This window comes from Gopherus flavomarginatus, chromosome 4, assembly GCF_025201925.1.
Source record: "Gopherus flavomarginatus isolate rGopFla2 chromosome 4, rGopFla2.mat.asm, whole genome shotgun sequence".
Taxonomy (NCBI): domain Eukaryota; kingdom Metazoa; phylum Chordata; order Testudines; family Testudinidae; genus Gopherus; species Gopherus flavomarginatus.
The window spans coordinates 73,216,421-73,240,785 of NC_066620.1; the positions used below are offsets into that span (position 1 = coordinate 73,216,421).

Here is a 24,365-nt window from a genome sequence, read left to right on the forward strand (position 1 = left end):
TGAAGAAAGGCCAAAGGGGAACACTGTGTATTGATAATGCTGCCCTGAGATTACAAATCTCAGAAACTTCTGTGGCTCAGGAAAATTGCCACATGGAAATAAGTATCCTGAAGATGAAGAGCAACAAACCAGTCACGATTCAAAGCTGGTAGGATAGTAGCTAGGGTCACCATTTGGTATCTCATGTACTTGGTGTACCTTTGAGACCCTGGAGATCAAGAACAGATCCCACTCCTCTCTTGGATTTGCGAATCAGGGAATACCATGAGTAGAATCCTTGTCCTTAGGCATGGACTTGTATCTTCCTTGCCACAATCTCTCATCAGCTGCTATTATACAAAAGAGTTATGGGCCAGATGAGATTAGAGCACTCTTTGCGGGTTTTAACAGTGCATCACTTATAGGGAGGACTGCAGAATGTCCTCTAGCTTGTGGGTATGTTCCTGCACAAACTCCGGTTGAAGCCATTCACTTCAGGAGTTCCTGATGCAAAACTTGAAATCCTCAGCCCCTGGAAAGGAAGAGGCCAGTGCCACAGTCTCATTTGGTGTCAGGCAGATGAAAGAAGTGGAGCCACTGGAACCTCCTGCGGTAGCACAGGTCCCTGTACAAGTGGCTCAGGCTGAACCTGCTCTGAGGAAGCAGCCTCCATCTGAGTCTGCAAGATGGGTGGCTGAGAAGGGGATACCAGAGACTGGTTGGATGACCTTGCCTAGGAGTGTGTTGAAGAGTGGGAATTTTCAGATCAAGGAATGACCTCCGGATTCCGAGGAGGCCATTGGTGATAGAAATATGGCATTGATAGCCAGTAGGCACTGGTCCATGAGTCCCTACTGTGGAAGTGGTGCCAGTCTCAGTACTGATTGTGATCCATAGGAGGTCTTGACAATCTACGATAATGATGTCTCAAAGCCAGCGTACAGGAGGAGAATGTCCCTGAGCTCAATCCTGACAAACCCCCAAGTCGTCTGAAGGCAATGGGAGAGCTGCCGCAGGTGGAGCGAGCAAACATCCAGCCTCGTCTGATGCCCAGTACATCAGTTGCATAGGTACCAAGGCAGATACAGAAGTCAATGCCTTGAGGACTGGGGAATCGCACTCCCACTTGATACCAAAACAGAAGACAACACTGAAGGCTGGGTTGTTACCGATCTTCTAGACATGGTCTGCCCTGCAGTCCTCATTGGTACTGAAGATAGTAATTGTGCCAAAGGGCTCCTTTGTACCAATAAAGAGGTCAACCTTGGCTGCCCACCCTGAGCCTTATACAATACAGATTATGGTGCAAAGTCTGCATTAATCCTGGCAGCACTGAGGACCACACAGAAGTCATCCCATCAGCTGAATGCTCCTGAATAACTGGGGAGTCAGTATCAGACTTGCCTTGCCTCTCTGTTCCTGCCTACTATGGCAATGGTGTGTGAAGAACTAGGGCTGATGTCATCGGTACTGGACTCAACGGGCATCCCATGGACGGTACCGGAGTTAGTTACAGTTACAGTTTCCAATTGATGCTGCCTTAGTACCTGAGAGTGGGTAAATCCTCCAGCGCCATCTTGTGTACCAGAAGAATCACAGTATCAGTTTGCACTCTTGGAAGAGGAGGCAGAATCTTCCTGAGCTCTGGAGTGGTTGCAGTCCATTTTGAGGCCTTTTTCCCCTGAGGACCAAAGGAAGGAGAATGATGCCTTCCCCAGGAGGCAGAGAGAATCAGAGTCTTACTGAGGAACATCCACTCACTTCGGTTCTTAAGTTGGTCTGAGGGGCCGGACATTCCTGGAGGTCCCCAGGATTGTAGGGGTCTCATGGCCTGCTCCGTAAGGTGCTGCTTGAAGTGCATGTCCCTCACCACCTGTGTTCTTTTCTTGATTGATGTGCAGATATGGAGCACCTTATGTTCTTATGTTACCTTTCTTTAATGTGCACTTCTCTCAAGCACCACAGGCACCACGTGGAGGGTCATATTGGGAATGAACAATGTTAAAACTCTGGAGAGGATAACAATCTGTCCTAACTAAATTACTAGAACTAAACCTAAGGTAGTACTTTCAGCTGTGTACAACAAAATCTGAGATACCACAACAGAATGCTCTGATTCCAGCTCTAGGTGATGAGAAAAAACAGGGGAAGGGAAATTGGGGCGGCACTGCCCTTAAATAGCTGAAGAAGGGGTAAAGGCCACAGAGCGTGAGTGCCACTCTGACAGGTACTGCTAGGCAAAGTTCTCCAGCTTCAGTGTGCTGGACTTGTGCACGTCTGCTTCGATGTGCTGAGTGGATTACACATCTGCAACCCTTCAAAGAAGAAATCCCAGCTGCAATTTCCTCATCTTTCCCAATGTGGCAGTGAACCCCTTGTCCTCTTCTCCAGTAGGCAGTGAACTTCTCCAGTTGGCACTTTCTAAGATGTTCCTGGATCTTATTAAATACATCACAGGGTCTTTCAACATATTATTGGAGGTGGTGCAAGAGAAATCACAAACTGCTGAACATTTTGTACCTTGCCATGCCTATAAATCAGGGGCTGCTGCAACCTGCAAAACACCATGGCAGACTCCAGCATAGATTCCAACTCTATCCAAGCATGGCGACAGGCCAAGTCTCTGCCAAGGGCTTGGAATACATTTTTTCTCCCCCACTACCAGAACCTCTTGTAGTAGCTGTCCAGGAGAAGTCCAAACCACAAGGCCCCCCCCCCCGAATTAACACATAGGAGAAAGACCCCAAAAATTTGGATGTACATCAACATAAAGCTTATTAGTCACCCTGCCTCCAGATGTAAGTAGCTAATTACCAAATCTTTCACACTGGGACATGCGGTCTCAAATTATGGACAGGGTTACTCCTGAACATAGGAATGAGTTAAAATCTATATTGAATGAGAGCAGCTGATAACTCATACTTCCCTACAAACAGCACTTCACACGTCGGACACAGTGGCATGCACCATGGCTACATCTGTGGCAATGAAGATTTCGTCCCGGTTCCAGGTATCGAGAATGCCCAGGGAGGTCCACATCACTCTTGAGGACCTTCCCTTTGAAGGCAATTCACTTTTTGATTCAAAGACTAATGAGGCACTCCGTTCATGAAAGGTCTCCAGGGCTACCCTGCAGTCCCGTGACCTGTACGTTCCAGAAGGAAACAAGCATGACCTCAGAATTCCTACAGGCAGCGTAGCACCCCCTGGCCACTACTATTAGCAACCTCAGAGGACATTGGAGCAGCTGAGAATCTGGTCTGACTCTTCTTTACACTTTGGTAACACTTGTGTGTCCTGTTATTCTAATAAAAATCTCATTGAAATGAACTGGTTGCAAAATAGTTATTTTAGCTCATCGTTTATGATTGTTTCAACTGGAGAAACTAACAGTTTGAGTTACATTTTAAAGAAAATGAATGACCACTTGAATAATAATAAATACCTGGCTCTTACATAGTGCTTCTGATCATCTCTCGAAACACTTTAGAAAGAGGTCATCATTATCCATGGCGTGTTAATAAATGAAAGGCAAGTGAGTGTCCCTGTAGATCAAGTAACAGAACTGTCAATCATATAGGTGCTTTGCTGTACACAGACCTGTTCTTTATTTTCTGCTGTCAATTAATTTGAATTTATTTAGGATGGCACACTGTTTTCCAATAAGAGCATTTGCTCTTATTTTTCTTGCTTCCTCTGGATCATTTATTGCAGGACCTGCAGCATCTGATTTTCTAAAAGGTAAATTGATGTCACATAGTCCCTAATTAGTTAAAAAACAAACCACTGAAGTTCCTATTTAAATGCTTCTCTGTCTTTCATACTGTAGTCACTCCTAGATAGCCAGTATTTCTGTACACGCTTGCAAAAGACGGTCTTTATCCTGTTAAGATCTGGTCTAATTTATCTTGGTCAAATGATACTGATTTTTAAAAATAATCTTGCATTAAAACAGAGTGAACGGCTGAATCAAAGAGCGGTGAGTAGGATTTTGTATGGGCAGATATTGTGTGACTATAAAATTTGTATACGGGCCCTACAAAGTGGTGGCACATCAAGAAAGAATAAATGTTAATGTGCTATGGTGTCATAAACAGATAGTTAAGGGTTAATGCCTCTTTTACCTGTAAAGGGTTAAGAAGTTCAGTAAACCTGGCTGACACCTGACCAGAGGACCAATAAGGGGACAAGATACTTTCAAATCTCGGTGGGGGGGAAGTCTTTTGTTTGTGCTCTTTGTTTTGGGGGTTGTTCACTCTTGGGACTAAGAGGGACCAGATGTCAATCCAGGCTCTCCAAATCTTTCTGAATCAGTCTCTCATGTTTCAAAATTGTAAGTAACAGCCAGGCAAGGCGTGTTAGTCTTATTTTTGTTTTCTCAGCTTGTAAATGTTCCTTTTTTGCTGAGAGGATTTTACCTCTGTTTGCTGTAACTTTGAACCTAAGGCTAGAGGGGGTTCCTCTGGGCTGTATGGATCTAATTACCCTGTAAAGTATTTTCCATCCTGATTTTGCAGAGAAGATTTTTACCTTTCTTTCTTTAATTAAAAGCTTTATTTTTAAGAACCTGATTGATTTTTCCTTGTTTTAAGATCCAAGGAGATTGGATCTGGACTCACCAGGAATTGGTGGGGGAAAGGAGGGGGGGATGGTTAAATTCTCCTTAAGATCCAAGGGGTTGGATCGGTGTTCACCAGGAACTTGGTGAAAAAGCCTCTCAAGGCTGCCCAGGGAGGGGAAGGTTTTGGGGGGACGAAGTGTTCCAGACACTGAAATTTCTGGATGGTGGCAGTTACCAGATCTAAGCTAGTAATCAAGCTTAGAAGTGTCCATGCAGGTCCCCACATCTGTGCCCTAAAGTTCAAAGTGGGGGAGGAACCTTGACATATGGCATTTCTGATCAGTGGATTGAAATATAAAATGCTCCTCAGACTTAGTTTGCACAATAGCATGAACAGTGTGTGTGGTACATAACTGCTTGCATTGCGGGGAGGTCATGATTCCATTAAAACCGTACATCTGTAGAAGTCCTTGATAGCTAAAAATCCATCTTGGTGTTGATACTTGAATGTTTTCTTTTATAGGGCACAACTAACCAGATATCTGATCTTTACCTGAAGCTGCTGAAGTTGGAAGAGGAGACTGAGCTTCTCAGAGATATTAACAGAGCTTTAAGGGAAGAAAATGTATTTCTTAAAGATAAACTGAAGAGATGGGAGACAGGACACCATGAAAGTCAGTGCAAACCATAAAATTGCATGCTTCAGTTATGTACTGTGGTTAGAGCCTCCTGGCACAGCTGGTGCTGAGAGTTTGTTTACATGCCACTGAACTTTATTCTCTCATTGGAGGAAAAAAGTATGGATGAAATTTCATCACTTTCATCTAATGACAATATAAAAATGCAGAACAAAATATTTTCTGTCAGTCTAGGTTTTATTTTATTGGTAACTAATAAAATCCCTCCTTTTGTGCATTCTAGGTAAGAAATTAAAGTCTCCTAATAAAAGGGCAATTAACATGACCAAACAGCCTCTCTCATCAAAGGAAGCTGACCAGATGTGCAACCATCGGACCAGCTATGATGCTGATTTTGCTAAAGCTCTTAAGGTCTTCTACCAAAACATGAACATAGTGAGAGGGCAGTTCCTGAAGCTGAAGCACAACAAACCCCCCGTATGTATAACTTTTTTATGGAGTTTTCAAAAATGAGAACCAAGACTCTCTTATGACTTAAAACCATTGTGTATTCCAAGCTTTGACTACCTAAGAATGAAGATACAACTGATCTTGTCCTTTGCTGTTGCTGCCGTTTCCCTCCCTGCAGCAAGGGAGATTTAGGTTAGATAGTAGGAAAAACTTTTAACTATGAGGGTAGTTAAGCTCTGGAATAGAATTCCAAAGGAATCCCCATCATTGGAGGTTTTTAAGAGCAGGTTGGACAAACACCTGTTAGGGATGGTCTAGTTTTTCTTGGTCCTGCCTGAGGACAAGGGGCTGGACTTGATGACCTCTCAAGGTCCCTTCAAAACCTACATTTCTGTGATGATGTTCATAAGAAAGGACATGCACTAGTTTCTAGTTACAACCCCTAGAAAGATGTGTCTGCAGAAAAATCTCCACGTTGTGGTTCTCCTGGCTTGTTTCACTAAAGCCTCATTACATCCCTTGAGCACCATAATTGTGGAAGAAAAATATTTCTACATGAAAAACTCTAAAATGGGTCAGTCCCCTATTAAAAGTCAGTCTCTTTGATTGCGTGGCATAACACTGCAGTTAGACTATAGCTGATAGCCTGGAGGCCCCTTGAAAATGGGCAGTTTGCAGGATCAACCCCTTTTGCTGCTTGTCTTTTATGCTGTTTCTGTAAATGGCAGCTGCTACCAACAGTGATTGCCTGGTGCTTCTAGGCTTCCCTGACCTGCTCCTCCTCTCCCTTGTCAAGGCCACAACTGCTGTTACTGCTCACTTGCCCAAGCTCCACTCAAGGGGCCCCAGTCTCCAGCTCCTTGCCAACTACAGGTTTGTAGCTGTCTTACTCTGCCTACAGTAAGCCTTAGATGCAGCGTGCATTCTCTCAGGCTGCTACCACTCTGCTCAGTTAACCTTGTTTGGTTGCTCATTCTCAGTCCTTCATAACTAGTTATGTGTACATCACATCTTGCCCACAACTTCAATAGCAACTATAGGATTCTCTGTACGTCAATAGAGGAGGGAAATATGATGTGTTATCACAAAGTCGAAGACAGAGATAGGTAGATTGCTACTTGCTCTGGCCTCTCAGGCTCTGTCTACACTGCGTACCTTACAGCAGCTTAATCAAGATTCAGGGCTACTCCAGATGTGAGTAAGCAAACTCATTTCACTTCGTTGTGACTCAGTAATTATTCATTTTACATGTACTGTGCTTCAGCACATTAGGAGTAAAAGTGGGATGACCTGAAATGGGCAAAAGGGTGTTGGGACCTTTTTTTACTACTTTGATTTTTTTTTTTTTTTACATTCAAAAATAGACAGTTAAGGACTTCAGTTGTTGAGGGTGGAAAGGAGCATCAGACAGATTTTTCCTCATTTCAGATTTGAAAAAACTTAGCCTTCCTCTGGTTGTAGGTCTTTAGTATTAAATAGTCATTAAGGGGAAAAAAATTAACTATTGAAAGAAAATTTTCCTTTTTTTGTATTGAATGTTGTAACTTCCATCACCTATAGTGTCTTACAGCGTAGACAAGATCTGAATTTCTAATGTAAGAGATCTTTTAGACCTTTGTTATACATTATGAAGCATGAACACCAAACTCTAAGGGGGACAAAACATAGAAGTAGCCACTACCAGCCTATTGCTAGTTCAACTCCTTGCAAATCAGTAATTTCTCTTACATTTGATCCTAATCCTCAGTGCTGTATCTGCAGAAGGAGCTGCAATTTCATTCTGTGTTTTAAATTATAGTTTCTGAAATGCTGAGGACCTGTACAGACTAGGCTACAGAGTATTGAGAAGTAGCAGACATTTTGTATAATAGGAATTAAATGTGTATTGCTATATGGAAAACTATTCTTATAGCCATGTACAGGAACCTTTGGTAGTGGGGTTGGCACTATAATAAAGCAAATTTATTATCACTTCTCCATTTTAAACTTAGTTCTGTAGGAATAGACATTGTAAAAAAGAGTCATTTCACCTTTTCTGCTTGTAGAATAAAAATTTATTATGGGAAAATAGTCACAAGATCCTTGCAAAGGGCAAGCAAAACTGAATTGATCTATACTACAGGCCGTTTTCAAAACCCAGTGCTCAGAAGTTGTTAGGTCATTAGTACCAGTGTGACTAAGTACCAAAGGAAAATATACACACCTGTCTGTACCTAGTTTGACCACAAGTGGGTGTTTTTTTCCTATTTCTTATAGAAACAAGTTGGTACAGTGCTAGGATATTAAATGTATTTGTTAGGAGCCTATTTTGGCCATAAAGAACTAGTAGAAATGCACTTGCTCTACATCACTGCTATCAATTTGTGTGTGTAAACTGATCCTTAATGGGGGAGGAGGTGTGAAAGTTAGTGCAATTGAGAGATGGCTGGAGAGGTGAAAAGCATTGCATATCTTCCCACTGTGACTCACTGCTGCTGATTCTAGCTTGAGGACCTGTTCTGCTCTCCTCCTTCACTTTCCCAACTCAGCTATGTGATGTGTGTTATTTTTGTTCAACAGGCAGCACCACTGCTGTGAATCCACATCTAGTTTTCAATTTAACTGTGATTTATCCCATCCTTTCTGCTTTAGAGAGAATTTACTGTTCTTTCAACTTCTATTTTTTAGTTCCTGCCTTAATCACCACTCTGACATCCATAAGCAAAAGATGTATAAAATAGCATGCACACTGAGTCCAATATATACTCATTAATTTTATTGGTCTTTTGCAGGAAGAAGATAACCTGCAGATGCTACGTCTTTTTACAGAGAGACAGTCACATATGTTGAAGGATTTTGGGGAGCAGCTTGAATCTAGCATATGCAGACTGAAAAATGATGTTGCTCTTATAGTTAAAAAGAAGAGAGAGAAAGCATGGCCTAAGTAAGTAATTCTTAAGCAACAGTGACTTAGTTACTTAATCGGTACTTGGAAGATCAAGCAGCTCAGCTTTCTTGTTAATTACCCAGATAATTTGTACAGACTTCAGTTTAAGAGTATGTGGTAATTTTAAGTGCTGTAGGTCATATACTGTACCATACACAAAGATGGACCAAAGCCACTTGCTTGTCATACTAAATCTTTGAAACTCACTTACTCATGATTCTAGAAATGTGGAGGGAAATACCTTTGTAAGATTTATATCATGAAGCATGTATCCTGATAAATTCACTTACATGTTATGTAAGTGCAGACGCTGTTAGCATTTTTTGACCTGTATTAACTGTCTTTATCTTAATTAGTCCATCTACTCCTAGAAATAAGGAGTTGAATTTTCCTACTGTAAAGCCCATTACAGCAAGTTACTGAGAATTACAAGAAATTGAAGTGTCATTTGTGTAAGCACCAAACCATACACAATGACAACAGCACAAATAAGTGGTCCCTTCCTCTAAATAGTCATAAGTAATGGCTTGATTAGCTAAGGCACTTGTTATCCAGACCCTTCTGTGGTAAATGGAGTTATTCCATAAATCCCTTGACTGACAACTTGATGTTTAGAACCTACTGCCCCAATCTACCATTCTGGAGTTCCAATACCTAGTAAAGTTCTATAGAGGATCAGACCTAAAACACATACATGCATCCCATTATAATCTTGTATAAATATGAGCTGAAAGAGGTTAATTTTTGGCATCTAAATAGAAGCTGAAGCAGTAATTTCCTCTAACACCACCTCATGCTTTAGGAGTATTAATCTATTTGCATCAGCTAGTTCACTAATGATTACACAAAATGCTATAATCCTTTTAATGCCATTGTTAGCAACATTACAACTCATTTGTAAATATTTTTATTAGGTTTTTACATCTGAAGAAGCTCTTGGTACATTAGTTTGTGCAATTATAGTTTTCCTTGGCATTATTTTGAAGCTTCAGGCTTCTGACTTGCTAATAACAGAGAACTCAATGCCATGTTTGTTCAGCCGATCAATCAGTTTTGTTTTAGAGAAAGCAGCTCCTGGAGTATATACGCCACCTCTGTTAAATGAATTATAAAACCATTAAAAGATGTACCACTAGTTGATCATTGTGACATTTAATATAATTCAGTCCTCAAATTAGATGCATTTTACCTGACTACCAAAGATGATGGCAATATTGTACGTAGGACAAATGGTTAATACTTATGAATTAACTGAGAGAGAGGATTTTGGTGCCTGCAACAGAAGCTCTTGGGATGATGCAAACTCATTTTAGGGATTTTACAGTCCAAGGACACAAACCTGCCCTTACCCCTGCCTTCATGGATGGACAGTTAATGCAGCAGGGGGCAGGGAAATGCTGCTGCATCAGGTCCTAGACCCAGGAGTAGCTCTTCAAAGATTCCTTCTGCTTCCCCAGGACCTTCTCTCTGTGCTGATGCTAATCCCACCATGAAGGCAGGGATCAGTGACAAGTTCTCTCACACACAGCTCTACCAGCATGGCCAGGCCTGAAGCACTTCAAAAGTAACTTTTATACAAAAAAGATAGTTTGATAGCTACATAAATATTGTAATATTTAAAATCTTAATGGTCCAAATAACCAAAAGTTAATTTTAGTTATGCTTCTCTTCTTTCCTGTATGCAGCAGTGAATTTTCTTCAATTACACCTCCTTTGTGCCAGCCAGAGAAGCAGCCCCAGGGCAGTAGGGGGAAGACTAAAAAGCTAAATTTAGCTATATGGACAATTAAGACTTAACTCCATAAATATATAATCCTCTAATTACAGAAGATATCAGAATTAAAGTGATTATTTTTTAAATACTTGAATTTGTAATAACCAATTCTCACATTAATTATGCACTGGATTATGGAAAGCTTTGCTTGGCATGGGGTTTTTCCAGAACTTAAAGGTGGCTGATTTTGTCAAGACACAGCTCACATCCAATTTGTTTCAAGAGATTGATAACTTGATATATAAGGTGCATGCTGTGTGTTTCCTGGATGTTCATTTTCCAGCTCCATTTTAAATGCACAGAGGACCAGGGGGTTAAAAAGAACCCCTGAGTGCACACATACAGTACGTAGGAAAATAAGGACTCACTGTTTAGGAAGAGAACTTTCATCCTTTAGCAGCGCTACACCTGCCTGAACCATTGCTATTGCTGTAGCAACATAGCCAGCATCTGCAAAAAAATATGGATAATGGAGTAGATCTCTACTGAGCACCAATATGGTGTGACACAGCTCGTTTGAAGACTGGTGTATATAATTAGATGGAATATAGAGCCAAAGGTGTTAACCTAACCCAGTCACTGTTCAACATGGATCAGGGTTTAGTACCGGGGGGGAATATCATTTAATAAAAGTATGTTTAAGATAAAGGAAACAGTTAAAGTATTTGAATTGTAAAGTATTAAGGTTTTCATTTTAACAATGTTCCTTTTCCCTTTAGCTGGAGAGTAAAAGAAAAATCCCTGTTTGGCAGACAGATAGTAATAACTGACCTTTTAGGGGAGAAAAAGTTAGTTTAGAGACTGCTGCTGTTGAAGTCAGGTCCTATTTCATCAGTGTTTGGGATTCAGCTGTAGAGGGGGTGGTGTTCTCTAGGTCCCACTCTCCAGCTAGGACATCCTTCAGGTCTCAGAAGACAGTGGGAGGTGTCAGCCATGTGGTGAGGCTTGCTCTTAACCAATCTGTCTGTCTTTAAAGACCCACAAAGGGAATGGTGGGTGGAATAGCCCATCCCCTCATTTTGTCCACTAATTAGGCCTAACTTTGGTTCACTGATTTCTCGTTCCACACTTCTTGTTTAGCAGGCCTGATCTTAACACAGTCCTTGAGTTATATCAGTAGATCCTTTTGTTTGTACTAATTCCATCTGTCTCCCTTTTGCAACTTCTCCTATCAACATTTATTACTGTAAATTATTTTGACACTTTGAGCTCAGCTGTAAAATATACATAAAAGCCCATAATTAGTCTTGTAATAACTGGGCCTACAACTTTTCCTTATCATTAAGACTGAAATCTAGGCCACTGATTTTGACTGTCTTGACTACAGGCCCACCTCCATGGACCACTAGTCTCCTTCTTGCAGGCCCTTATAAAGAGAACAAGCTCCCAGGATAAGCACATGACACAGACCATATTTAAGATCAAGGGCCTCAGCACAGCCATGTGCAATAAGGACTTGCAGGAAAGAGAACAAACACACAAGGCGAGATGAGACTCAGGGAAGGTACATCTCGGTTCTTTTCAAAAATCTGTAACTCTAGGCTGCAAAGAAATTACTTGGCTAAACCTGTGTTCCTTGTTTTCCTCCCAAGTTGTCCCCAAAGAAGTTAAACTAGAAGCCCAGAGTGACCATAGGCCAGCTGGGCCCTGGTATCCACATCCCAATTAAGGACATCAGACTAGATGTCTGTGCCTAGGAGTGAGCCCTAGACTCCCTTACTGTCAACCACAGTCAACTTAAAAGTATATGGGACCCAGTAATTGAGTCCAATTACAACAGACTGGTAACTATACAGTAAGGCATGAGGCAAATTTGTAACAATCACAAAAGTATCATGAAAGTACTCTCTCTTCACATCACTTTTAGCTTATTCCATCTAGGAAGTGAGACTAATATCAGAAACTGAATAAATTTACATAAAGTAGTACTGTTGTAAGAATTAGGCCTTTAAATATACCTTAATGGTGAGCTCAACTGTGACATATGAATAAAAGTTCATAAAATGTCACAATAAGCTATTAACAACATATAGTGATGGGAAAAGAGGCAAAAAGGCAACAGACTGAATAAATACAAACAAAAGGCCTATTAATATAACTCAAGGATGGTGTTAATATCATGCCTGGTGAACAACAGAAGGGTGTGACTGAAAATCAAAATTCATTGTACTAGAAGTAGGCCTTACTAATGGACAATATGAGGGGATGGGTTATTCTACCCACCACTCCTTTTTGGAGGAGGAAGGAGACATGAAGAAGCAGCTATCTGCCAACAACAGCTGCAGAGAGACTTACCATCATGGCTTCCACCCCCACAGCGTCATGGGACACCAGGATCTGCCATAACACACAACTAGGCCTTCATCTTCCTGCTCCAGAAAGGGACCCAGGTAACACCACCTCCACCTGCTTCCTCAATCCATCCACCATCTGAGATAAAAGACTCTTTTACAAACACTGTGTGTCCTTTTCCTTTTCCTTCTGTCTAATAAGAGTCTGGTATAGACCGTATTTTGCAGCACTGCTGTAAGATTGTAATCAAGAGGCAGTTAAAACCTGTACAAGTTTGCCAGGTCTCAGACTGGCCAATAAAACCATATGCAATAGTGTTTTTTTCAGTAGTAGGGATGGAAGTGAGTCAACACCAGTGCAAAGGTGCATCTTCTATTTTTTACAGTTCTTTTGTTTCTCCTTTTGTGTGTCTTTTTTGTTTTTTAGGAAAAGGGATTGGATTTAAGAACAGGAACTGCTCCAGCCCAACGAACTTCTGCCCCACCCTCCCAAGACAGTTGTTACTACCTAAACATCAGCAATTGAGGATGGGGGCATCCTTTTTTTAAAAAATTTCCAGCTAGAGGGAAAGGAAGCAAGGCATGCTGCTAAAATAAAAGCATGTAACTGTTTTTTTCTCTTTTTTCTATACTTTAGAACTATTTTTAATCCTTTATTAATGATGTGTTTGCCATGATGCTAAGCAGGTTAAGGTCTTTCTACACCAAACCCTCAACATTGTTTAACATTAGACATTGACAGGGTCATAACACCTTTAACTCTTTGTGCCTATTATATTCCATCAAAATTAATAACAGTACACAGGCACTCTTCCCAAAAATCATGGAAAAGTAGCTTGGTAGTAGTAATGGCTGCGTTTAGCTTTGGAACAACAACAGAGTAAGATGCAATTAGTATTGAAATTCCAGGTTGCTACAAGAAATGGAAGTCCTCCGTAAGTTAAGGCAGTAAGCTAATTTTTTTAATCGTAGTAGTGTTATTTACATCTAGTGGGTTCATTTCCCCAGTTTAACTTCTTGCTTATTAACACCCACAAGCGGATTTCCTTCCACCATCACTGCCTCTTTATAAACAGCTGGTAACTATGAATATAGCTGGAAGCCACTGTAAATACTCTTTACAATGCTAAAAATAATGGTCAGTAGAAGAGGGGTACATGACAAACAGCTGACCTTGAATTTTTAAGATGACCATAATAAAACATTCTGGCTTCTTTACCTGGTCCTTTCACTTGGGTGCAGATTTTTACATTTGGTTTGCCCTCTTGTGGATCTTGGCCCTCACAGTACCCCTCACCAAAAAATGTCATTGTAAAGGATGATCCATCTATCTGCAATGCAGAAGACAAGTAGTACATTCATTTACAGAGTGTCCATCTCTGTGTAATACAACAATTTGTATCCAGCAAGTGTACTACACTTTTTATACCTTTGCAGGACAATATATATTGCACCAACAACTTTTCTAGTCTCTCAGCCCAGATTAACTGACTTGGGTTAAAAATAGCAGTGTAGATATTTGGGCTCTAAAACCCTCCTTGCAGGATTTGAGAGCCAAGGCTCCAGCCCCAATGTCTACACTGCAATTTTTAGCCCCAAGAGCTCCAGTCAGTTAACTCAGGCACTGAGAGTTTCCACCACAGGGTTTTTATTGCAGTGTAGACACACCCCTAAGTGGCAGACTCTAGACTTTTGTGCTGTAATTTGCATAATAAAAGCAAACACCAAAATGCTGTATAACTGTGGATGAAAGAATTAAATTACCTGCTTTTGTGTTGGTCCTTTCTTTGTAAAACGTCCACAAGAGAAAAGTTCTGGGTACTGCAAAAGAAAACCCAAAACTAAATTACAAAAAGCAACTGACCAGCGTTCTGAAATGTTAAAAAATGAAAAACAATACTTACTTTTGTCAGGAGATTTCTTCCAAAGCTAAACTTCACAAGAAGAAAAAATAAAAGGCCAGCAAACATCAGCTTAATAACAGATGCAATACCACCCACCGTTGCGTAAGCTGCATACTGCACCTAATACAGGAATACAAAATGATACGTTTTCAGTAAAAGATTTATGTAACAATTACTTGCCTCTCAGCTCTTATCTAAGACCCCAAAAACTATTCCACTGTGCTGATGTCAAAAGATATTCCACAGCAGAAAAATTCTGAAGAATCTTCAAACAACTTTTAGGATTGGTCTACACTACAAAGTCAGATCACTTAAGTACTGCACATCACCCAAGGCTGTGAAAAATTTCACATTATGCAACATAGTGAAGCTTCCCTAAGCCTTGGTATAGACACTGCTAGGTCAATAGAAAAAATTTTTCCATTGACCTAACTACTGCTTCTTGGAGACGTGGATTTAATAGAGCAACAGAAGGACCCATTCCATCGCTGTACAAAGTATCTACACTAGAAACGCTGCAGCTGTGCTGCTGTACCGTTTCTGATATACAGATACACTCAGTTCCAACCATCTCTGACTAACGCTGCATTTTCAGTATTCACAGTGAGTAGAAAAAATAAGGGGAGAATAACTAATCTTGTGGTGCAAGCTGTAGAGAGGGAATATGGTAAACAAGAGAACAGTGCAAAACAGATTGTAAGCCAGATACACGTTACTTTTTTTCCTCCTCTAAAACTACATTTCCCATCTTTTTTTGCCTCAACACAAGCAAAACTAACTTTGTTTTAAATGATTCAGGAGACTGCTGAGAAAATGTGTAAAAGCTCAGTACCCACGCACTGTGAACATAGCGCATTTCTGACCTTGATGCTGCCCTCAATCTGCTCACCCAAATCCCGCAGACATCAATAAAAACACCAGGTGCAGATCAAAAGTGGCATTACCCCTTGATCACAATCTACTTGCTATGCTACACAGACCTGGCAGTTTGGGGGACGGAGAGTAGGGAATGAAATAACAGTATTCATTAATGCACATAGGAAACCACTAGAAGATGTTAAACTAGAAGAGAGGCTATTTTTAAGAGTGGTTGATGCTAAAATAATGAAGGCCAATGCGTAGTATGGATCAATATCTTATCTTAACATACGTTTAGAATGGTGCAGATTCACATGGAATGAGCTAGAGTCGAAATTTGTTATATTTTATGTTTGTAATAATGGGCCAACTGCCTAAACCTCTGGGCATAAATTACATCAGAATTAGAATGAAAATTATTAACTATATATACTTCCAACACTTGGCCGTGTCCAAAAAAACAATAGAAATAAACTTAAAATTGCCCCAATACTTCTCTGAAGAGCATAAACAATATTCTAACCCAACTGCTTCACCCAGTCTTGTAAGTGAAACACTCCTCAGTCCTCCTCCAGCAAAAACCTGAAGAAGCAGATGAACATTACCCTACTTTCCAAAGTGAGCAAACACCTACTCGGATGAACTGATGAGAGAGACAAGTTCCAGGGTCAATTACTTCTAATGAGAAAACTCTTCCCACAAAGTTTGAGTCTAAGAACTTTTTCACCTCTCTCTCTCATTTGTATGGAAGGTATATAAAGAGAAGCATTCTTAGATAGCCATGGTGCAGACCTTATAGGGATTTACAGATTAACTATATGTTAAACTGCGCTCAAAAGCAAAGAGGAGGCCATTGCAGCATAGAGAGTTCTTGTTTTATATACAGTATAACGTGGCTCACAACACTAAGATGACAAGCTGCACAGAGTGCGTTAAGTAGTTTAGCCTACAGTTGACAAGATTCATGAAGAAATGGTATTAGATCCACACCAGAAAGATGGTACCCAGCTAGTAAAGCACAGACTGCAGAGTGTGGAGGGGTAAAAAACAAAGCAAAAAACTAGGACACCACTGCCAACTGAGATTCTAGGAGCAAATGAGTCTCCCACAAGATCCCCCAACTATTAACTTATTTGATTGAAGCTCAGTAAGGCAAAAGAATGTGTTTGTCCCTTCTCTAGCAAACCTAAATCTGTAGCCAGTCTAGTCTGAAGATAGTTGATTTGGAAAAAAAAAAAAAAAAAAAAAAAAAAAAAAAAAAAAAAAAAAAAAAAATGAAAAAAAAAAAAAAAAATAAAAAAAAAAAAAAAAAAAAAAAAAAAAAAAAAAAAAAAAAAAAAAAAAAAAAAAAAAAAAAAAAAAAAAAAAAAAAAAAAAAAAAAAAAAAAAAAAAAAAAAAAAAAAAAAAAAAAAAAAAAAAAAAAAAAAAAAAAAAAAAAAAAAAAAAAAAAAAGAAAAAAAAAAAAAAAAAAAAAAAAAAAAAAAAAAAAAAAAAAAAAAAAAAAAAAAAAAAAAAAAAAAAAAAAAAAAAAAAAAAAAAAAAAAAAAAAAAAAAAAAAAAAAAAAAAAAAAAAAAAAAAAAAAAAAAAAAAAAAAAAAAAAAAAAAAAAAAAAAAAAAAAAAAAAAAAAAAAAAAAAAAAAAAAAAAAAAAAAAAAAAAAAAAAAAAAAAAAAAAAAAAAAAAAAAAAAAAAAAAAAAAAAAAAAAAAAAAAAAAAAAAAAAAAAAAAAAAAAAAAAAAAAAAAAAAAAAAAAAAAAAAAAAAAAAAAAAAAAAAAAAAAAAAAAAAAAAAAAAAAAAAAAAAAAAAAAAAAAAAAAAAAAAAAAAAAAAAAAAAAAAAAAAAAAAAAAAAAAAAAAAAAAAAAAAAAAAAAAAAAAAAAAAAAAAAAAAAAAAAAAAAAAAAAAAAAAAAAAAAAAAAAAAAAAAAAAAAAAAAAAAAAAAAAAAAAAAAAAAAAAAAAAAAAAAAAAAAAAAAAGAAAAAAAAAAAAAAAAAAAAAAAAAAAAAAAAAAAAAAAAAAAAAAAAAAAAAAAAAAAAAAAAAAAAAAAAAAAAAAAAAAAAAAAAAAAAAAAAAAAAAAAAAAAAAAAAAAAAAAAAAAAAAAAAAAAAAAAAAAAAAAAAAAAAAAAAAAAAAAAAAAAAAAAAAAAAAAAAAAAAAAAAAAAAAAAAAAAAAAAAAAAAAAAAAAAAAAAAAAAAAAAAAAAAAAAAAAAAAAAAAAAAAAAAAAAAAAAAAAAAAAAAAAAAAAAAAAAAAAAAAAAAAAAAAAAAAAAAAAAAAAAAAAAAAAAAAAAAAAAAAAAAAAAAAAAAAAAAAAAAAAAAAAAAAAAAAAAAAAAAAAAAAAAAAAAAAAAAAAAAAAAAAAAAAAAAAAAAAAAAAAAAAAAAAAAAAAAAAAAAAAAAAAAAAAAAAAAAAAAAAAAAAAAAAAAAAAAAAAAAAAAAAAAAAAAAAAAAAAAAAAAAAAAAAAAAAAAAAAAAAAAAAAAAAAAAAAAAAAAAAAAAAAAAAAAAAAAAAAAAAAAAAAAAAAAAAAAAAAAAAAAAAAAAAAAAAAAAAAAAAAAAAAAAAAAAAAAAAAAAAAAAAAAAAAAAAAAAAAAAAAAAAAAAAAAAAAAAAAAAAAAAAAAAAAAAAAAAAAAAAAAAAAAAAAAAAAAAAAAAAAAAAAAAAAAAAAAAAAAAAAAAAAAAAAAAGAAAAAAAAAAAAAAAAAAAAAAAAAAAAAAAAAAAAAAAAAAAAAAAAAAAAAAAAAAAAAAAAAAAAAAAAAAAAAAAAAAAAAAAAAAAAAAAAAAAAAAAAAAAAAAAAAAAAAAAAAAAAAAAAAAAAAAAAAAAAAAAAAAAAAAAAAAAAAAAAAAAAAAAAAAAAAAAAAAAAAAAAAAAAAAAAAAAAAAAAAAAAAAAAAAAAAAAAAAAAAAAAAAAAAAAAAAAAAAAAAAAAAAAAAAAAAAAAAAAAAAAAAAAAAAAAAAAAAAAAAAAAAAAAAAAAAAAAAAAAAAAAAAAAAAAAAAAAAAAAAAAAAAAAAAAAAAAAAAAAAAAAAAAAAAAAAAAAAAAAAAAAAAAAAAAAAAAAAAAAAAAAAAAAAAAAAAAAAAAAAAAAAAAAAAAAAAAAAAAAAAAAAAAAAAAAAAAACAAAAAAAAAAAAAAAAAAAAAAAAAAAAAAAAAAAAAAAAAAAAAAAAAAAAAAAAAAAAAAAAAAAAAAAAAAAAAAAAAAAAAAAAAAAAAAAAAAAAAAAAAAAAAAAAAAAAAAAAAAAAAAAAAAAAAAAAAAAAAAAAAAAAAAAAAAAAAAAAAAAAAAAAAAAAAAAAAAAAAAAAAAAAAAAAAAAAAAAAATAAAAAAAAAAAAAAAAAAAAAAAAAAAAAAAAAAAAAAAAAAAAAAAAAAAAAAAAAAAAAAAAAAAAAAAAAAAAAAAAAAAAAAAAAAAAAAAAGAAAAAAAAAAAAAAAAAAAAAAAAAAAAAAAAAAAAAAAAAAAAAAAAAAAAAAAAAAAAAAAAAAAAAAAAAAAAAAAAAAAAAAAAAAAAAAAAAAAAAAAAAAAAAAAAAAAAAAAAAAAAAAAAAAAAAAAAAAAAAAAAAAAAAAAAAAAAAAAAAAAAAAAAAAAAAAAAAAAAAAAAAAAAAAAAAAAAAAAAAAAAAAAAAAAAAAAAAAAAAAAAAAAAAAAAAAAAAAAAAAAAAAAAAAAAAAAAAAAAAAAAAAAAAAAAAAAAAAAAAAAAAAAAAAAAAAAAAAAAAAAAAAAAAAAAAAAAAAAAAAAAAAAAAAAAAAAAAAAAAAAAAAAAAAAAAAAAAAAAAAAAAAAAAAAAAAAAAAAAAAAAAAAAAAAAAAAAAAAAAAAAAAAAAAAAAAAAAAAAAAAAAAAAAAAAAAAAAAAAAAAAAAAAAAAAAAAAAAAAAAAAAAAAAAAAAAAAAAAAAAAAAAAAAAAAAAAAAAAAAAAAAAAAAAAAAAAAAAAAAAAAAAAAAAAAAAAAAAAAAAAAAAAAAAAAAAAAAAAAAAAAAAAAAAAAAAAAAAAAAAAAAAAAAAAAAAAAAAAAAAAAAAAAAAAAAAAAAAAAAAAAAAAAAAAAAAAAAAAAAAAAAAAAAAAAAAAAAAAAAAAAAAAAAAAAAAAAAAAAAAAAAAAAAAAAAAAAAAAAAAAAAAAAAAAAAAAAAAAAAAAAAAAAAAAAAAAAAAAAAAAAAAAAAAAAAAAAAAAAAAAAAAAAAAAAAAAAAAAAAAAAAAAAAAAAAAAAAAAAAAAAAAAAAAAATAAAAAAAAAAAAAAAAAAAAAAAAAAAAAAAAAAAAAAAAAAAAAAAAAAAAAAAAAAAAAAAAAAAAAAAAAAAAAAAAAAAAAAAAAAAAAAAAAAAAAAAAAAAAAAAAAAAAAAAAAAAAAAAAAAAAAAAAAAAAAAAAAAAAAAAAAAAAAAAAAAAAAAAAAAAAAAAAAAAAAAAAAAAAAAAAAAAAAAAAAAAAAAAAAAAAAAAAAAAAAAAAAAAAAAAAAAAAAAAAAAAAAAAAAAAAAAAAAAAAAAAAAAAAAAAAAAAAAAAAAAAAAAAAAAAAAAAAAAAAAAAAAAAAAAAAAAAAAAAAAAAAAAAAAAAAAAAAAAAAAAAAAAAAAAAAAAAAAAAAAAAAAAAAAAAAAAAAAAAAAAAAAAAAAAAAAAAAAAAAAAAAAAAAAAAAAAAAAAAAAAAAAAAAAAAAAAAAAAAAAAAAAAAAAAAAAAAAAAAAAAAAAAAAAAAAAAAAAAAAAAAAAAAAAAAAAAAAAAAAAAAAAAAAAAAAAAAAAAAAAAAAAAAAAAAAAAAAAAAAAAAAAAAAAAAAAAAAAAAAAAAAAAAAAAAAAAAAAAAAAAAAAAAAAAAAAAAAAAAAAAAAAAAAAAAAAAAAAAAAAAAAAAAAAAAAAAAAAAAAAAAAAAAAAAAAAAAAAAAAAAAAAAAAAAAAAAAAAAAAAAAAAAAAAAAAAAAAAAAAAAAAAAAAAAAAAAAAAAAAAAAAAAAAAAAAAAAAAAAAAAAAAAAAAAAAAAAAAAAAAAAAAAAAAAAAAAAAAAAAAAAAAAAAAAAAAAAAAAAAAAAAAAAAAAAAAAAAAAAAAAAAAAAAAAAAAAAAAAAAAAAAAAAAAAAAAAAAAAAAAAAAAAAAAAAAAAAAAAAAAAAAAAAAAAAAAAAAAAAAAAAAAAAAAAAAAAAAAAAAAAAAAAAAAAAAAAAAAAAAAAAAAAAAAAAAAAAAAAAAAAAAAAAAAAAAAAAAAAAAAAAAAAAAAAAAAAAAAAAAAAAAAAAAAAAAAAAAAAAAAAAAAAAAAAAAAAAAAAAAAAAAAAAAAAAAAAAAAAAAAAAAAAAAAAAAAAAAAAAAAAAAAAAAAAAAAAAAAAAAAAAAAAAAAAAAAAAAAAAAAAAAAAAAAAAAAAAAAAAAAAAAAAAAAAAAAAAAAAAAAAAAAAAAAAAAAAAAAAAAAAAAAAAAAAAAAAAAAAAAAAAAAAAAAAAAAAAAAAAAAAAAAAAAAAAAAAAAAAAAAAAAAAAAAAAAAAAAAAAAAAAAAAAAAAAAAAAAAAAAAAAAAAAAAAAAAAAAAAAAAAAAAAAAAAAAAAAAAAAAAAAAAAAAAAAAAAAAAAAAAAAAAAAAAAAAAAAAAAAAAAAAAAAAAAAAAAAAAAAAAAAAAAAAAAAAAAAAAAAAAAAAAAAAAAAAAAAAAAAAAAAAAAAAAAAAAAAAAAAAAAAAAAAAAAAAAAAAAAAAAAAAAAAAAAAAAAAAAAAAAAAAAAAAAAAAAAAAAAAAAAAAAAAAAAAAAAAAAAAAAAAAAAAAAAAAAAAAAAAAAAAAAAAAAAAAAAAAAAAAAAAAAAAAAAAAAAAAAAAAAAAAAAAAAAAAAAAAAAAAAAAAAAAAAAAAAAAAAAAAAAAAAAAAAAAAAAAAAAAAAAAAAAAAAAAAAAAAAAAAAAAAAAAAAAAAAAAAAAAAAAAAAAAAAAAAAAAAAAAAAAAAAAAAAAAAAAAAAAAAAAAAAAAAAAAAAAAAAAAAAAAAAAAAAAAAAAAAAAAAAAAAAAAAAAAAAAAAAAAAAAAAAAAAAAAAAAAAAAAAAAAAAAAAAAAAAAAAAAAAAAAAAAAAAAAAAAAAAAAAAAAAAAAAAAAAAAAAAAAAAAAAAAAAAAAAAAAAAAAAAAAAAAAAAAAAAAAAAAAAAAAAAAAAAAAAAAAAAAAAAAAAAAAAAAAAAAAAAAAAAAAAAAAAAAAAAAAAAAAAAAAAAAAAAAAAAAAAAAAAAAAAAAAAAAAAAAAAAAAAAAAAAAAAAAAAAAAAAAAAAAAAAAAAAAAAAAAAAAAAAAAAAAAAAAAAAAAAAAAAAAAAAAAAAAAAAAAAAAAAAAAAAAAAAAAAAAAAAAAAAAAAAAAAAAAAAAAAAAAAAAAAAAAAAAAAAAAAAAAAAAAAAAAAAAAAAAAAAAAAAAAAAAAAAAAAAAAAAAAAAAAAAAAAAAAAAAAAAAAAAAAAAAAAAAAAAAAAAAAAAAAAAAAAAAAAAAAAAAAAAAAAAAAAAAAAAAAAAAAAAAAAAAAAAAAAAAAAAAAAAAAAAAAAAAAAAAAAAAAAAAAAAAAAAAAAAAAAAAAAAAAAAAAAAAAAAAAAAAAAAAAAAAAAAAAAAAAAAAAAAAAAAAAAAAAAAAAAAAAAAAAAAAAAAAAAAAAAAAAAAAAAAAAAAAAAAAAAAAAAAAAAAAAAAAAAAAAAAAAAAAAAAAAAAAAAAAAAAAAAAAAAAAAAAAAAAAAAAAAAAAAAAAAAAAAAAAAAAAAAAAAAAAAAAAAAAAAAAAAAAAAAAAAAAAAAAAAAAAAAAAAAAAAAAAAAAAAAAAAAAAAAAAAAAAAAAAAAAAAAAAAAAAAAAAAAAAAAAAAAAAAAAAAAAAAAAAAAAAAAAAAAAAAAAAAAAAAAAAAAAAAAAAAAAAAAAAAAAAAAAAAAAAAAAAAAAAAAAAAAAAAAAAAAAAAAAAAAAAAAAAAAAAAAAAAAAAAAAAAAAAAAAAAAAAAAAAAAAAAAAAAAAAAAAAAAAAAAAAAAAAAAAAAAAAAAAAAAAAAAAAAAAAAAAAAAAAAAAAAAAAAAAAAAAAAAAAAAAAAAAAAAAAAAAAAAAAAAAAAAAAAAAAAAAAAAAAAAAAAAAAAAAAAAAAAAAAAAAAAAAAAAAAAAAAAAAAAAAAAAAAAAAAAAAAAAAAAAAAAAAAAAAAAAAAAAAAAAAAAAAAAAAAAAAAAAAAAAAAAAAAAAAAAAAAAAAAAAAAAAAAAAAAAAAAAAAAAAAAAAAAAAAAAAAAAAAAAAAAAAAAAAAAAAAAAAAAAAAAAAAAAAAAAAAAAAAAAAAAAAAAAAAAAAAAAAAAAAAAAAAAAAAAAAAAAAAAAAAAAAAAAAAAAAAAAAAAAAAAAAAAAAAAAAAAAAAAAAAAAAAAAAAAAAAAAAAAAAAAAAAAAAAAAAAAAAAAAAAAAAAAAAAAAAAAAAAAAAAAAAAAAAAAAAAAAAAAAAAAAAAAAAAAAAAAAAAAAAAAAAAAAAAAAAAAAAAAAAAAAAAAAAAAAAAAAAAAAAAAAAAAAAAAAAAAAAAAAAAAAAAAAAAAAAAAAAAAAAAAAAAAAAAAAAAAAAAAAAAAAAAAAAAAAAAAAAAAAAAAAAAAAAAAAAAAAAAAAAAAAAAAAAAAAAAAAAAAAAAAAAAAAAAAAAAAAAAAAAAAAAAAAAAAAAAAAAAAAAAAAAAAAAAAAAAAAAAAAAAAAAAAAAAAAAAAAAAAAAAAAAAAAAAAAAAAAAAAAAAAAAAAAAAAAAAAAAAAAAAAAAAAAAAAAAAAAAAAAAAAAAAAAAAAAAAAAAAAAAAAAAAAAAAAAAAAAAAAAAAAAAAAAAAAAAAAAAAAAAAAAAAAAAAAAAAAAAAAAAAAAAAAAAAAAAAAAAAAAAAAAAAAAAAAAAAAAAAAAAAAAAAAAAAAAAAAAAAAAAAAAAAAAAAAAAAAAAAAAAAAAAAAAAAAAAAAAAAAAAAAAAAAAAAAAAAAAAAAAAAAAAAAAAAAAAAAAAAAAAAAAAAAAAAAAAAAAAAAAAAAAAAAAAAAAAAAAAAAAAAAAAAAAAAAAAAAAAAAAAAAAAAAAAAAAAAAAAAAAAAAAAAAAAAAAAAAAAAAAAAAAAAAAAAAAAAAAAAAAAAAAAAAAAAAAAAAAAAAAAAAAAAAAAAAAAAAAAAAAAAAAAAAAAAAAAAAAAAAAAAAAAAAAAAAAAAAAAAAAAAAAAAAAAAAAAAAAAAAAAAAAAAAAAAAAAAAAAAAAAAAAAAAAAAAAAAAAAAAAAAAAAAAAAAAAAAAAAAAAAAAAAAAAAAAAAAAAAAAAAAAAAAAAAAAAAAAAAAAAAAAAAAAAAAAAAAAAAAAAAAAAAAAAAAAAAAAAAAAAAAAAAAAAAAAAAAAAAAAAAAAAAAAAAAAAAAAAAAAAAAAAAAAAAAAAAAAAAAAAAAAAAAAAAAAAAAAAAAAAAAAAAAAAAAAAAAAAAAAAAAAAAAAAAAAAAAAAAAAAAAAAAAAAAAAAAAAAAAAAAAAAAAAAAAAAAAAAATAAAAAAAAAAAAAAAAAAAAAAAAAAAAAAAAAAAAAAAAAAAAAAAAAAAAAAAAAAAAAAAAAAAAAAAAAAAAAAAAAAAAAAAAAAAAAAAAAAAAAAAAAAAAAAAAAAAAAAAAAAAAAAAAAAAAAAAAAAAAAAAAAAAAAAAAAAAAAAAAAAAAAAAAAAAAAAAAAAAAAAAAAAAAAAAAAAAAAAAAAAAAAAAAAAAAAAAAAAAAAAAAAAAAAAAAAAAAAAAAAAAAAAAAAAAAAAAAAAAAAAAAAAAAAAAAAAAAAAAAAAAAAAAAAAAAAAAAAAAAAAAAAAAAAAAAAAAAAAAAAAAAAAAAAAAAAAAAAAACAAAAAAAAAAAAAAAAAAAAAAAAAAAAAAAAAAAAAAAAAAAAAAAAAAAAAAAAAAAAAAAAAAAAAAAAAAAAAAAAAAAAAAAAAAAAAAAAAAAAAAAAAAAAAAAAAAAAAAAAAAAAAAAAAAA

At 27.8% G+C, this 24,365-nt stretch overlaps 2 protein-coding genes across 2 annotated transcripts in view; one reads left to right on the forward strand and one right to left on the reverse strand.

Moving 5' to 3' along the window:
• Positions 1-8,555, forward strand: part of LOC127050057 (kinesin-like protein KIF28) — a 53,356-nt gene extending 44,801 nt beyond the window's left edge. The window contains exons 21-23 of the mRNA XM_050951592.1: positions 5,064-5,214; positions 5,462-5,655; positions 8,400-8,555. Of these exons, the coding sequence (XP_050807549.1) occupies positions 5,064-5,214; positions 5,462-5,655; positions 8,400-8,555 (501 nt within the window). The remainder of the gene's footprint in view (positions 1-5,063; positions 5,215-5,461; positions 5,656-8,399) is intronic.
• The window catches only part of SCCPDH (saccharopine dehydrogenase (putative)), a 43,459-nt gene continuing 26,761 nt past the window's right edge, over positions 7,668-24,365 (reverse strand). The window contains exons 8-12 of the mRNA XM_050950432.1: positions 14,524-14,643; positions 14,384-14,440; positions 13,839-13,950; positions 10,697-10,778; positions 7,668-9,648 (exon numbers count right to left, since the gene is read on the reverse strand). Coding sequence (XP_050806389.1) covers positions 9,543-9,648; positions 10,697-10,778; positions 13,839-13,950; positions 14,384-14,440; positions 14,524-14,643 — 477 coding nt within the window. The 3' untranslated portion in view covers positions 7,668-9,542. The remainder of the gene's footprint in view (positions 9,649-10,696; positions 10,779-13,838; positions 13,951-14,383; positions 14,441-14,523; positions 14,644-24,365) is intronic.